The 15673-nt window shown below is 40.3% G+C and overlaps 1 protein-coding gene and 1 long non-coding RNA gene across 4 annotated transcripts in view; one reads left to right on the top strand and one right to left on the bottom strand.

Moving 5' to 3' along the window:
• The window catches only part of LOC137076177 (uncharacterized), a 57303-nt gene extending 52907 nt beyond the window's left edge, over window positions 1-4396 (bottom strand). For all 3 annotated transcript variants that reach the window (XR_010905224.1, XR_010905225.1, XR_010905223.1), the window contains exons 1-2: window positions 4316-4396; window positions 3508-3632 (exon numbers count right to left, since the gene is read on the bottom strand). This is a non-coding gene — a long non-coding RNA (uncharacterized lncRNA). The remainder of the gene's footprint in view (window positions 1-3507; window positions 3633-4315) is intronic.
• A 5467-nt stretch (window positions 4397-9863) lies between these two features.
• On the top strand, window positions 9864-15274 carry LOC137075877 (uncharacterized). Its single transcript, XM_067444828.1, has 6 exons — window positions 9864-9919; window positions 10463-10650; window positions 13272-13421; window positions 13724-13942; window positions 14671-14814; window positions 15105-15274. The coding sequence occupies exons 2-6, from the start codon at window positions 10488-10490 to the stop codon at window positions 15272-15274; spliced, it is 846 nt and encodes a 281-aa protein (XP_067300929.1). The 5' UTR covers window positions 9864-9919; window positions 10463-10487.
• The last annotated feature ends 399 nt before the right edge of the window (window positions 15275-15673 follow it).

Raw genomic sequence — 15673 nt, 5'->3', positions numbered from 1 at the left:
CACGGAGGAATAACCGCTAGAACGTGATCAAACGCGAGATATGTTTAATTCAGTTACAGTACATCACACATGCTGATCTTTTGAGCTAATCATTCATCATTGTAACACAGCTTGTTTTAAGTTAGTAGCTATAAATATGATTAAAGTGTGATTAAATTACACAAATCAATGAAAGCACGCATGCTCTGAGCTCTGAAAGCACGAGCGCTGCTCATCACAAACGCGCGCGCGTTACAGCTTGTTCTGACGTTTGTTCCGCCTAGTATTGAGAACATCTAATGGTGCATTTCGAAGATATTATCAAGTAGGATATATAAAGTCTCATTAAAGATTTCACACACATCACAATGACGGTGATCCATGTGCAAAGCTGCAAACTCCATCGAGTTCATGTGTTTGGAGTCGCGCGTATCTCCTCAGCTGACGCGTGTAGAGCCGCAAATGAAACTTAAATGTTCAGCGTCGCATCCTGAAGCTCAACACGCAGTTGTCTTCATTTAAAAACAGCGATATTAAATGATATTACCAGTGCTGATGCCCGCCCGCTCTCTCTCTCTCTCGCATTGCGGTCTTTGATCTCGACATGAGCTGAAAACGAAAGTTAAAGAACGACACGCATTCATTGCGTTTTAGCGTGAAATGAGAGTTCCGCATCTTTATTAAAATCAACATAGTAACAATTTCTCTCATCCACCTGCAATTTTTGGGATGTTTACGCACCTGAACCGCGGATATAACCGCAATCCGCTCATACTCCGAGTCCTTACACAAAAAATGTCTTTCTGCAACATCTGTGTGTAGTTAAATGGACTAAGCGAAGCATCGAGGCAGGTGATTTTGCCTCGAGGATATTTTTGATTCGATTAACTCGAGTTACTCGATTAATCGTTTCAGCCCTACTGCCTTCCCTCATTCAAAAAACAACACTGTGGGCTGCACCTGCTCCAGACTGATGCTGGCTGGACAGGATTTACAATGAGTTTTCAAAATCACGATAATCTAACACGGTTTTAATGACAATTCAATTTTAAATGATAATCTGTACAATTTATCGTGGTTAATCCTGAAACCTGTAATCATCACATTCCTAATCCCAAACAAACGTAGCCCTAGCTGCAGAGAGATTTCGTAGTAAATCAAAGTAGTAAATCGTGCACATAAATTGTAACTAGTAAATTGTGCGCATGATTTATAAATCAAGGGAACGAATTTGTAAATTGTGTGCATAATTAATTTTTTTTTCATGCAGGTCATGTGCGGGGATCCATACAATAGAGCCAGTCGTTTCATTCATACACAAACGAATCCGTGTTTTTGAACGAATCGGTTGAATGAATGATTCAAATGACTCACTCATAAAGGCAATCACTTGCCACCACCTACTGGTGTAAATATGTAACATACAGAATCACTAAAAACACCAATACACAAACTGACAGTGACCTACACTGCCAAGCCAAAAAAAAACCCGTTCTGATTTAAATAGGCAAATGCTTAAGATTCTATGATTGGATCATTATTGCAGTGATTATTATGTTTCTAGCATGTTATATGTTTGGCAACAGTTCGTCAAAATTGATAGCTTTATATAGTGTAACTTTTCATTTCTTAAACAACTATGTAGGAAGACACAACACGGCCATATTCCAAGATGACAATGTCAATATTCATCAGGCTCAAATTGTACAATTATATTTGCCTATTTAAATCTAAACAGTTAATATTTTTATTTTATTTTTTTGGCCGGGCAGTGTATAATTATGATACATATTGAAGTACTATGGAATATTCATCAGCACATGGTATTAAATCATATACTTGCTTTCTGCAATTTTATTATAATAAATGTCTTTGGCATACAGATAGAATATAACCCTTCCTCCACCTAATGAGACTCAGAGAGCTGATCTAAATGTCACCCCACTGGTTAGCAATCTGTTCTCTATCTCAAGGCAGCCTGTGCACCTAAAGGGTCTGGTCTCATACACAGTGTCCTGAGGTGTGTGCTCCAGTACTGCTGAATTCAGTAGCACCTTACAGGACAGCTTTCATGCCGTGGGCAGTGGAAATCACACCAGAAAGGTGTTTCCATTGCATTGATGTGTCAAAAGAAGTATGTCCAAATTCACAGCACACATAAAAGTGGACGCAGATGATTTACTACTTCCGACAAGATTCTAAAGTGTGCATAGGATGGACACTTTATTATCCCATTATCCCATGAAGCCACGGGAGTGGATTTGTGAATGGTGGTGAAGCGACGCAAATGACACTGGTTGGCCACATGATAATGACAGCACGGTTAATATAGTACACCCAGATTGCATTCATACTATATAGAACGTCTTATACATATTTGTTTTTGGCCTTTCGTTGTATAGGACAGTAGAGATTCTGTGTGGGGTAGAGAGAGTGGAACGGAATCGGCAAAGGACCATTCGCAGGGAATCGAACTCAGGTCGCCAGAGGCGCAGTTGCACTATATGTCAGTGCACTAACCACGATTCTATTAGCACAGGACAGGTTATATATATTTTTTATTAATCATTATTTTTTTAGGATTATTATCGCCTAGAACATTTGTCTCTAGTTGTGAACTTGCCATTCCCATGACAATGTGTGGTACTGTTTGCATGTGTTAATTTTGTTTTAATAAAAAAAATATATATATATATATATATATATACACAAAAAAGTGTGATCAAGCCTGAAAAACAAAAGCAATTTCACAAGACCTTGAAATAGCTAATTCTTAAAAATGTTTATGGTTTATCTTTAACATTTTAACCCTAATTTTTATTCAAAGTAAATGTTTGTATATGTTTACCTAACAATATTTGCCTATCAGGAATAATAATAATACCGTAAGCCTTAAGAATTAGAACCAAACAACCCATTGACAAGTTTTATGAATATGTACATTACATTACATTTATGCATTGGGCTGATGCTTTTATCCAAAACGACTTACAGTCATTCATGCAGATTGTATATCCATATATTTTGATGTAAAGTTCAATATCAATAGTGCAAGTTATTTTAATTATTCTTATTTATTATTCATTAAACATGATAGCAATACATATTATAGGTCAACATAGTGTGCAGTGTTTATTTAGATGATCCACCCTGGTAAATTCAGATGTGTTTGTTGAAACTAAGTGGCTTCGGATGAATGCATTATGCAACTGATCACATTGAAGCCACCAGGAAACGTCAGAAATCACAGTCTTTTCACAACTCAGACAGCAGCATGTAAATATTGGCTGCTTTTGAGTTGGTAGTCACCTTTTAAGTGTTATGTAACAGAATGTCAGTTGATACAGAAATAGTCCACTGTTCCTCCCACAAAACATATGAAGGATGAGACTCATCTCTATCCTGACACTAGCTGCCATCTGTACCATGAAGCATGCATGCTAGTGATGAATAGTGTTCATTAAAGCCTTCAGCTCATGAGGTTTACTTTGAGGTCATGTTCCAACTAATTACAAAAAACACACTGACCTTCTCTGTCCACTTCTCCTACAACCTCTATGGTCATGCATAACGGCCTTGTTTGACTTGCACATACTGTGGTTTTCCTCCAGGCATGTTTTGCTGCTCATTGCCTTCTTGTCGAGCTGTTAAACCTGAGGGCATGGAGAAGTGTGAGGTTATGAGGAGGTATGCTATAGTCAAAGACACTCTGCTCGGCAGGAGTTCAGAAACACACATGGAAGCAGCTTCATGCTGGGAAGATTTTCTGTCTGTTTTCCAGGTGCGGTAAGTTAATCTTTCATTTTGTTGAAGCTGTCTGTTTTCCCTGTTGGTGCCTTTCTAAATTGTGCTAAGAATGAGGTTGGGGAAATTTTGAAATAAGAATTGACTCCTTTTCATTTCAGAAGAGGAATTTACTGTAATACAATTCAACACATTTTGTCTTTAACAAAACAGGTAAGAATAAAATAAACAACTTCTTAAAATCTTGCAATCCTGATTCGTGTTGTTTGACTTGGGAGTCAATAACCTTTTTGGTTTTATGTAACTTACCCCAACAGCCCTAGCTTTGATTGGGAATAATTGATATGATCCAATTAAATATAAATATAACATATATATATATATATTACATAAAAGGGGCCGTGATAATCAAAAGTATGTGATGTTTACGTGTGCTCTCTTCCGTGAATATATTACAATGTTCAGGATAATGCCGAGCTTGTCTCATACAAAGAAAAGAGTTTAATTCAAACTATAGTCTTACAAATCCAGATCTAAGAGTCTCAAACATACATTATATTCAAACTTTAATGACAGTGTAATTTAAAATTACCTCATCTGACGACATGAGCCCGGTGAATTGCAGAGCTGATAGACGTAATCCACATCGAGCACGAGGCACGCGCAGTAAATTTGTTGCTGGCAGTTCACCTAACGGCCACCGGTGGCGCTAATAACAAGGGATTCTGAATTCTACATAGCCCCTTATGATATATTCATACATAAATGCATATTTTTATAGAAATTAAAATATAAACACATAATATAAGTGCCATTTCAATCATTGGTAATTAAAATAAAATAAAAATCATTAAGCTGGTATTTGAGCTCAGATTATAAAAAATATATATTTTTTAATTTATCATCCTACTTGATGTCTTAACCAATTGATGTGTTTGTTACTGTATACCTCCTGAAATTCCAAGCTAATCAGACCAATGCATATTGAGATACAGGTATCCATGTGTTCACACTGGCTGCGTCCGAAAACCTAGGCTGCTGACTCGTTGTCTTGCTGCCTCATCAGACAATGACTTCTAAGGCAGCGTTTTGTACATCAAGGCACCTCACGAAACTAATTTCGGACTGACATCTGAGGCAGTGTAACAGTTTAATGATCTACAGCAAAATAGAGAGAGCTTTGGTGAGAACTAAACACATATTTAATTACTACAGTAGTGATTTCTTGCTAGAAATTACCTCAGAAGTGTAATATGTTGGTAAAAGTCGTACATGTACACACAAACTGACCCGTAAACGCAGGGGCGTAGCCATCTTTTCAGCAGTGAGGGGGACAGATTTTTTTTTTTGGACCAATATCATTTATCGCATCTCTTGCTTTTAATTGGGCAAGATATCAAATACACTGCTGAACAAGAACCACTAATTAATATCTATAATATTATTCTCCTATTTTTTATGCCAATTTTATGATTGGTTTATATACTACAAACACTTGTGCATTAAGACTCCATAGATTTTATGCAATTTATTCCTGTGATCAAAGCTGAATTTATCATCATTACTCCAGTCTTCAGTGTCACCTGATTCTTCACTAATCATTCTCATATGAGGATCTGCTGATCAACACACATTTATGATTATTAAGACTCCATAGATTTTATGCAATTTATTCCTGTGATCAAAGCTGAATTTATCATCATTATTCCAGTCTTCAGTGTCACCTGATTCTTCACTAATCATTCTCATATGAGGATCTGCTGATCAACACACATTTATGATTATTATCATTATCAGCCTTTTTCAGCAGGCCCAACGGAGGCACTTCGACCGGGCCGCCCAGTCCCGGGAAATTCCAGCGCGGGGATCACGTGTTGGTCCTGGTCCCCACGGCCGCCTGCAAGTTTCTGGCCACTTGGCAGGGCCCGTTTACAGTCACAGAGAGGGCCGGTCCCGTCACCTACCGGATCCGGCAGCCCGGGAAGAGGAAGGCCGACCAATTATATCATGTGAACCTCCTGAAACGCTGGGTCGGGACCGGGCCCCAACTCTCCGCGTTCGCCGATCCTCATGGACGTCTCATGGACGTCCTACTCCGGCCACACCAAGCGTACGCGGCGGCTTACCTAGATGATGTCGTGGTCCACTCAGAGACGTGGGAAGACCACCTAGATCGGCTGCTAGATGCTGGGCTGACTGCCAACCCTCGCAAGTGTCACCTAGGACTTGCTGAGGCCAAGTACCTGGGCTATCAGGTGGGATGGGGCTTGATCCGGCCCCAGGAAAGGAAGCTCACCGTGATTCTCTCCACACCTCGTCCAGTTACCAAGACACAGGTACAAGCCTTTTTGGGGTTGGCGGTTTACTACCGGTGCTTTATCCCTGAGTTCTTCTCCTTAGCCTCTCCCCTGACAGACCTGACCAGGAAGGGGCAGCCGGAGAAGGTCCCCTGGGGTGCCGAAAACGAGGCGGCGTTCCAGCGCATCAAGACGGCCCTCACCTCGGCACCAGTGCTCCGAGCCCCCGACTTCAATCGCCCCATCCTGTTACAGATGGACGCATCCGACATCGGGTTGGGAGCCGTCCTCTCCCAGGTCACTGACGGCGAGGAACACCCGGTGCTCTACATCAGCCGAAAGCTGACCCCAGCAGAACAACGCTATGCGACCGTGGAAAGGGAGGTGTTGGCCGTCAAGTGGGCAGTCCTGGAGCTCAGGTACTACCTCCTCGGCCACCACTTCACCCTGACCACCAATCATGCCCCACTACAGTGGATGGCCCGAGCTAAGGAGACGAATGCCTGGGTGACACGGTGGTTCCTGGCGCTCCAGGACTTCAACTTCACCGTACAACATCGAGCCGGGACGGCCAACGCCGATGGTCTTTCCCAGATGTGGGCAGCTTTCGCAGGTCTGTCAGGCTCCACTCCCCGCAAGTGTCCCGAGCGCTCATCAGCATTGCCCTGGAAACAAAGCCATCACACCTGTGCACGTTCATCACGGGCTGAGCCGCCACACCTGCACCCCATCAGCCAGCAGCTTCATAAGCCCGCCAAATGACCAGAGAGGTGAGAGATGTCTCCAGAAGACTCGGCTAACTGTTGTCTCCGTTTATTCCCCCAGAGAGCAGCGTGTGATGGCCAGCCTCACCACGGGAGGAGCACGGATCCACATCACCGCAAGCACCCAAAAGGGAGAGAGAGAGAGGCACGCCGAACACAGAGCACTCTTCACGCCGCACTTTCACTTTCATTGTCAAACCCCCTAATAAAAATCCACCCTTCGGGGATTCACCTGCCATCCTGTGTCGTGTGCTTCTTCACCCCGTCACAGTATATATACTGCCTTTACCTAACTTCACTTAATGTTGTTTTTCATTTGTATTATTTTTTTAAAGAAAGGGGATGTAATATTCACGTAAACTGAATATTTAAGACACTACGTAACAGCACGACAACAGGTTGCTGTGGGTGATGGGCTTGGCACCAGTTGTATGTAACAAGTGAATACGGCTGCACTTTGTCGAGTAAAAGATCCCAGTTTGTTCGGTACTCGTTGTATGTCTCCTCATTTAAAATTGCACACCCCCGTGCAACAAATACAAAACAAAACATAAGGCATGGACATACGGCAGCACTCGCATGCATTGAGCATAGTTTACAAAGAGAGAGCGTTTTGCACGTTTTACTTTTATTATCGCTGTTGTAGTGCATCATTGAGAAGCCAGCACGCGTATCCATCGACAGAAACATACATAAAGCATTATTTTCAAGTTACAAGACGGAAAGCGTGACAGACTCATCAAACCGTGACCGGTGGAGTGACAGCCGCGAATAACGCTGACGGAACGTGTGACAGGCTCATCTTACCGTGACCAGTGGAGTGACAGGCGCGAATAACGCTGACGGAACTCGTGACAGGCTCATCTAACCGTGACCAGTGGAGTGACAGGTGCGAATAACGCTGACAGGTTGCGAGGCAGCTGCTACTGGCGGTGACCGGTCAGGCATGTAAAGCAGTGACAGATTTAGTGACAGGCACGCAAAACAGTGACAGGTTGAGTGTCAGGCACGTAAAGCAGTGACAGGTATCATTTGCAGATGCCCCTGCAACAGTTTAGTGTGGCAGGGGCCACACTAAGTTCAAAAGTGTTAGTTCAAAAGTGCTCATATTTGGAGAAATACTGACATATTATCACGTTTGCAAAATATTTTGTCATACAGAATACCATTTCTATTCATTTCTCACTGAATTATTCGATATAAAAGAGTTAAAACGGTTAAAACATGCACTTAGCTCTCCTGTTAATGATATGCATCAGATATCAGTCGTCATGCGTTCATTCGTCCTCTGATCTGTCAATCTTATGATACTGCTCAACACCGCCCTCGCATGATGAGCTCCTCCTGTGTGAACATTTTCTCGCTCTGTGAAGAACGAGTCTATTCTACATTTCTATGCGTGAACTAAGAAGCTAATAAACACATGATAACTATGGAATAAGGTTTTTGTGTGATTTGTCATGGTAAATGGACTGCTTTTATATAGCGCTTTTAACAGACCCTATGGCCATCCAAAGCGCTTTACATCTTGCCACACATTCACCCATTCACTCTCTCATTCATACACCGACGGCGGTGGCTGCCATGTAAGGCGCCATCTAGCTCGTCGGGAGCAGCTGGGGTTAGGTGTCTTGCTCATGGACACCTCGACACTTGGTCAGGTGGAACCGGGGATCGAACCACCAACCTTCCGGTTTTTAGACAATCTACATGAACCACTGAGCCACTGCCGCCCCAATGGAATTTTGGCTATTTTATATCAATATTGGATGTTTACATTATGATTGCTAACATGTGTAGCGATTAGCTCCATATAAAATGATAAATATAACATGTTTTACCATCACCATTTGAATGAAAATCCCATTAAATCGCAACAGGAAACTAATAAAAACACTCGATGGTGGTCTAAAGTGAGATAAAGAATGAAGGTGTAATTTTAATGTTTTAAATTGTGTTATGTAGCTTAATGCTAATTGAAGCTCTAGCTGATACACCTGTTGGAGCAGAGCTTTGTCTATTTATGGTACAATAATTCACAGAATGTGCTTTTAGTTATAGTTATTTTTAGAAAGACAAGCTAATGTGGAGTACTAAATGAAATACTGTGCTGTTGATGGGTAATTTAGGCAGGCATACATAATGGGTTTGAATAATGGCTGTTAAAACAACAAAAGATTCACAAAAAAAGGATAATGAGGATTATGTCTCATACATTTAAAAGTGTGAAACAGTCGTCGAGTTAGCACATTGAAGCATTAATTGAGCTGTTCTCCTCGCCAGACATTAGACAAAAGACTGCAAACCTGTCTTCAGGCCAACAAACTTATTTGATAAAAAAAGTCTTGAAAATGTTTCATAAAATTCAGTTTTGGACATAACAGCGTCAGATTTTAAATAAAGCATGACCACACCTGTGCCTTCAATTTAGTTGTAGTTATAAGTCCCTATACTACATTCACATAATATTGTTATACATGAAGAAAAATATGTATTTTTTTATGTTTTAGCCTATATATCTCTATTAATAACTGTCTGAGTAATTCTGAGTATTCAGCTGTAAACTCTCAAGTGTTGACTTTCTAAATATTGGTTATGTATATTCAGAATACGAGCAGCTGTCTTTATACTATGAGAATGTCTAAGGCTCCATTTGCCAGATCGGGAGATGGTAGGTAAGGGGTTAAAGAGAATTATAAAGAACTATTTCCGTCCACACCAGTGGACAATATCGTTTTGTATTCGTTAGAGCTGATTCAAGATTAAAACCAGTGTAACGTTACGTGAGTGAAAATAAAACGAGTCATGAAAAGAATCTGCTCAAATGAGTCATTTGCTCGTGAATCGGACGACAGTACACTTGTTTGTTTTGGTGTTCATGCAGCTCACGATGAGGACTGGACAACAACTTGCAAGGCAATTTATTGATTTACGCGATGTTTTTATCATCCCATTTAATTCAGCCTTCACAATTCAGCCTTTAAAAAATCTAGTAAATAAATGTTTTGTGTTTTTGTTTGTGTGTTAAATATGGTGGCGCTGGAGGGAGAGTCTGCATCGCAAACACTGACTGGAAAACTGGTAACGTTAAATCTTCTATATATTGTTACCCACCCCTAAGGTGATTGAAATCCAGTAAGTAAATGTAATCTGAGTATAGGAAATTGTGTTAAATTATTTATTTTACATTAATAATTATATATAGATCTAGTGAGTCAGCAACAACATAAACCTGCTACTGTCAATCAATCCGTTTCTATGGCAACCATGGAGCGTCATGTATGATTGCGTCACAGACAGCGCTTGCGTCACAGACAGCATTTATCGTTACTATAAACACTCACTTGCAGTTTCTTCAGCACAGCGATAATCCGAGCGATTTTGAGCTACACATCTGACTACCGATATCTTACAGCAATAACCTACCGATACTAACTTTACAAACGACTTTACAAGCACCATAATTTACATTCAGCGCGTGCACAGAATATAGACTCGCACTGTACAGCCACACACAGTGTGCTGTGCATCAAACATACAGTTTTGCACATCTGATCAGCTGATCTCATTACCTTTGGATTTGATTTGATTAGTTTACAAAACAATGGCGTCAAACTCAAACTGCAGAGAGGTGCCTCTGGAGGTTTACGTGAACGGCGAGTTGTTCTTAATTGACAGTGTCTGGGTCCCGGATGAGGAGAATATGCAGGTGGACTTAATGGTCACCGACAGCATCTACGAGCTTCTCGGGTGCTTGCCAGGCGACATAACCACACAGCTGCAGGTGGACGATGAGTGCATGTCAGTCAGTCACGCCGCTTTAGAGGGCGAGGATCTGCAGCTCGACATAACCTGTTACCCGACAGGTGAATGCTCAATATGCACCACTCACAACTTTTCCATATAACTTGCTGTAATCATTACGGTCATCATAACTTGTTTTAATGAAATCATTATTTCTGCTTAAATGAATACATGATGTTAGCAAACTGCATGATTTGTATTGTGTACATTTCTGACATATGGACATTAATTGGGCTCGGTTTACACCTGGTATTAAGATGCATTCTTGTCATTCGTCATACGAAGGAGACACATTCCCGTTTACACCGTGTTTGAATCCGTCTCTTTTGTCCACTTTCAACCACTTCTGTCCTGATTTCTTTGAGGGGAGGGTCTGTGGCTGGGCGGGTTTTAGATGAAATATGCTCACACAATTTACATATGAAACCAACCAGATAAAACCAAAGAACATTCGCAGAGCACTGCTGCTCTGACAGTCGCGACGAATTGTGCTTGGTATGTTTTTTCATCTTCAAACCAAGCTTGGGTCTCCACTTAAAGTTTAAATCCTGCGCTTCCCATAATGTTAACGCATTAGGACAGATGTGTTTCTGAATACCTCCAGAAGTGGTCAAAAATGGACAAGCTCAAAGACTGTTTACACCTGTAATGAGTGTCGTCCACTTGTGATCTGATCGACTGAAACGCATTTTTATACCAGGTGTAAACAGGGTCTTAGACACAGTCACCTCTGATAGCAGTTTACTCTAAAGTGTAATGCAGACACATCTACAAATAAATATAAATTGAATGTGAATGTCAACCTGGGTTTGGGATGTAACTTAGTTATGTGTTTAAAATACAACATTTATATTTTAAATAGGTGGTAATTAAATTAGTTAATGTCACATCCAATATTTTCTTTAGATTGCCACAGTGATTGCTCGTCATTTATTTCATTTAAACATTAATTTAAAGTGTAACACAATTAATGTAAAAAGCAATTGGGGATTCTCAGACTCTGACAGTCTGCAAAAGCATCCTAAGATACAGTTCTGCTCATACTTTTTCATACTCAAGTTTCATACGCCTTGCAGAATATGCAACATTTCATTAATTCGTTTCACTTTAATATTAATAAAATAAGAGGGATCTAGGATCATAAAAATTGCATGTTACTTTTATTTAGGACTGTCCTGAATAATCCAATTCATATAATAGATGCTTACTTATACTCAACAAGACAAAATTACTGAATTTATACAAATTTATAAAAATAAAACTATCTCAGAATGTCTATTTATGTCTATTTTATCTCAGAATTATGACGTTATAACATGCAATTGTAAGTTAAAATATCACGGTTCTGAGAAAAGGCAATTATAAGATAAAAATGGTGACATGATGTGTAAATTTATCTTTTGTTGTTTAAAGATCTTTTTTTCATTGAGTACTGCCCTCAGAAACTAATAACGATGTTTCCCAAAGACAAAATGAGTACATTTACCCTGTTTATCTAATTCAATGGATTTTAGTGAAATACACTTTAAAGCAGCACTAGGTAACTTTTCAACCTTCATAATATATTTTTTAAGACTCTTGTGATGATAAATCGACTTACAATAGGTTGAATGACACGTCTGCCATAGCCTGATGGTGTCTGTATCGTTTTTAATCGTACTTTTAAACTTCGGGTTTCGGGTAGTAACCCGAGAAAAAGAAAAGAACTACAAAATTCGACTGCTTTACGGCATATACGTCACTTCCACCAACACACACACTTCCTTACATTCGGACGTGCGAGCCCAACTTTGTTCGTCGGATAATATAGTCATGTCCGAAGCAGCAGAGACAAATAAGAAAGAAAAGGTTTTGTTGGAGGAAAGCAATAAGAGGAAATGAAAAAATGATGGGATTAAAGGCAGGACGAGGATCAAAATGTGACAGGGTTTGCTCGTCGGCGTGAGCTGAAGGAGGCGTGGCCGACCGATGCTGTCCTGCTTGTTACGGTGAGCTACCACTCAAACATTGAACTGAAGTATCATATAGATTCTGTAAAACGGTAACCAATAGACTACTATAATGACGCTGGCTTGTAAACGTGAGCATCGTGATTATTTGGCGTTTGAAAAAAATAAAACCCATGAAATTATATTCATATGACATGCTGAAGCATATGCCACTGACTGTAACGTTACCTGGGATGAAGACATTTCACACGCGCCGCCAGAAGAACTGTTCAGGGGAACTGTTAGTGCTGCACCGACCCGCGGGGACGCTTTTATGAAGTTATTTGGCCCGCACCGCATCACTGTATATATTTTTACAACACGCCGGGCACCCGCGACCATTAAATAGACATACGGGGTCCGCGGGTTACGAGACGACCCGCGCATCACTAGTTCAGGGCTATCAGGGTTGTCATGTCAACAAATGCACGCGCGATGGCATCCCCTGTTGTATGATGACTGAGCTTACGACAGTAGTTGAGGACATTATTTTTTCCAAACTGTAGGGGGACCCCGAGAGCAAAAGTAGCCAAGTGGGGCTTTAAAAGTGTCCTTCCCAACCCTGTTGTCAACAGAGCTTTTGAGATGCAACATTACAATGAGTTGCAAACAGAAATGTCTTTCCAGTCAGACTAATTATTCATGTCTAATCTGCGGTTGAGATGTTTCTAATAACTCATTATTATTTTTTTCAGAAACTACCACAGAGTGGATGGTGAGAAAGATTAATGGATTCATCAGAACACTTTTTTGGATGGATCCGGCTCCTGAACCTAAAGTGAATCTGGTTACTGTCCGCTGGCCAGCAGAAGTGCCAGAGAACGAAAAGTACAGCCCTAAAAGAGGTGAATGTCAACAGAGCATTTGAGATGCAACATTACAATGGCGACGTACAAACTGTAAAGTTTCAGGAGTGACGACCACATTTAACGTCATTAACAACTAGTTGTTCAGTTTAGTTCCAACACACTGTGTATAGTTTTTGTAAATGTGGTCGTCAATCCCGTAAGTTACTGAACTGTGTGTACAGAACGAATAAGATGCAAACATAAATGTATTTCAAGTTGGATTAATTATACATTTTTGATCTGTGGTTAGTGATGTTTCTAATAAAAGATTATTTGTTTTCTTCTTCTTTTTACTAAAGTGATTAAGAAAATGAGTGCTTGCCCAAAGTATTTTCCGATCGATCCGGCTGAGCCTTTGTGTGATCCCGTGACGGAACCTGAATTGGATCCGGTCGAACCCAAGGAGTCGTGTGTCCCAGATGCAAACGTTCCTGACACTGAACCTGTGTCTGCAGAAGATCGGAAGGTGGATGTCGGTGATGGCATGAATGCTTCTCCTGAAATGAGCGACCCAGGAGGTGAATGTCAACAGAGCATTTGAGAGTCAACATTACAATGTCCACGCACACACTGTAAAGTTTCAGGTGTTATAAATACATTTAAATGCAGGAGTGAGTCCCCAAAATGATCATTCCATGTGTATACGGACCACAACTTACTCCTGAAACTTCAGAGCGCACTCTCGCTGTGTTGCCATGTCCAAGCAGTTTTTATTTCATTTTATTTAAGCTTGGCTCATACAGCGTTCGAGTTTATGCCGTTATAAATGTCTTCTGGTGTGGGTTGCAGTATTTAATTTATTTAGTTTTTTTATGAGCTTTTCTGCTGATTTGCTTGCAAGATCTGGCAACACAAATAAGTCCAGGCTCATACCACTTTACCGTTGATTTCTTGCGCTGCACATACAGACGAGATAAATCTCTGGTCTTATCATCTGTCATCTCTTATATGTCTCATTGTACATCATTAACAACTAGTTGTTCAGTTCTGTTCCGTACAAACTGCGTAAAGTTTTAGGAGGGACGACCACATTTAACGTCATTAACAACTATCAGTTCTGTTCCGTACACACTGAGTATAGTTTGAGTAAATGTGGTCGACACTCCCATAAATTACTGAACTGTTTGTGTGCAGAACGAATGAGATGCAAACAAAAATTTCTTTCAAGTTGGACTAATTATACATTTTTGACCTGCAGTTAGTGATGTTTCTAATAACATATTATTTGTTTTCTTCTTTTTTTCAGAAAGTACTAAAGACAAGAAAATGAGTCCTATCTTAAAGTATTTCCCGTTGGATCCGCCTGACACTGAACCTGTGATTGCAGAAGATCGGAAGGTGGATGTCGGTGATGGCATGAATGCTTCTCCTGAAATAAACGGCCCAGGAGGTGAATGTCAACAGAGCATTTGAGAGTCAACATTACAATGTCCACGCACACACTGTAAAGTTTCAGGAGTGACGACCACATTTAACGTCATTAACTACTAGTTGTTCAGTTTTGTTCCGAACACACTGCGTATAGTTTTTGTAAATGTGGTCGTAAATTACTGAACTGTGTGTGTGCAGAACGAATGAGATTCAAACAGAAATTTCTTTCAAGTTAGACTTATTATTCATTTTTGACCTGCAGTTAGTGATGTTTCTAATAACATATTATTTGTTTTCTTCTTTTTTCAGAAAGTACTAAAGTGAAGAAAATAAGAGCTTTCTTCAAAAAGTATTTCCCGTTGGATCCGCCTGACACTGAACCTGTGTCTGCAGAAGATGGGAAGGTGGATGGCAGTGATGGCATGAATGCTTCTACTGAAATGAGCGGCCCAGGAGGTGAATGTCAACAGAGCATTTGAGATGCAATATTACAATGTCCACGCACACTGTAAAGTTTCAGGAGTGACGACCACATTTAACGTCATTAACAACTATCAGTTCTGTTCCGTACACACTGAGTATAGTTTGAGTAAATGTGGTCGACACTCCCGTAAATTACTGAACTGTGTGTACAGAACGAATGAGATGCAAACAAAAATTTATTTTCATGTTGGACTAATTATTCATTTTTGACCTGCAGTTAGTGATGTTTCTAATAACATATTATTTGTTTCCTTCTTTTTTCAGAAAGTACTAAAGACAAGAAAATAAGGGCTTTCTTCAAAAAGTATTTCCCGTTGGATCCGCCTGACACTGAACCTGTGTCTGCAGAAGATCGGAAGGTGGATGTCAGTGATGGCATGAATGCTTCTCCTGAA

Source organism: Pseudorasbora parva, chromosome 5 (genome assembly GCF_024679245.1).
Source record: "Pseudorasbora parva isolate DD20220531a chromosome 5, ASM2467924v1, whole genome shotgun sequence".
Classification (NCBI taxonomy): domain Eukaryota; kingdom Metazoa; phylum Chordata; class Actinopteri; order Cypriniformes; family Gobionidae; genus Pseudorasbora; species Pseudorasbora parva.
The sequence above is the reverse complement of the archived record's forward strand: the minus strand, read 5'-3'. Positions and strand labels throughout refer to the sequence as shown.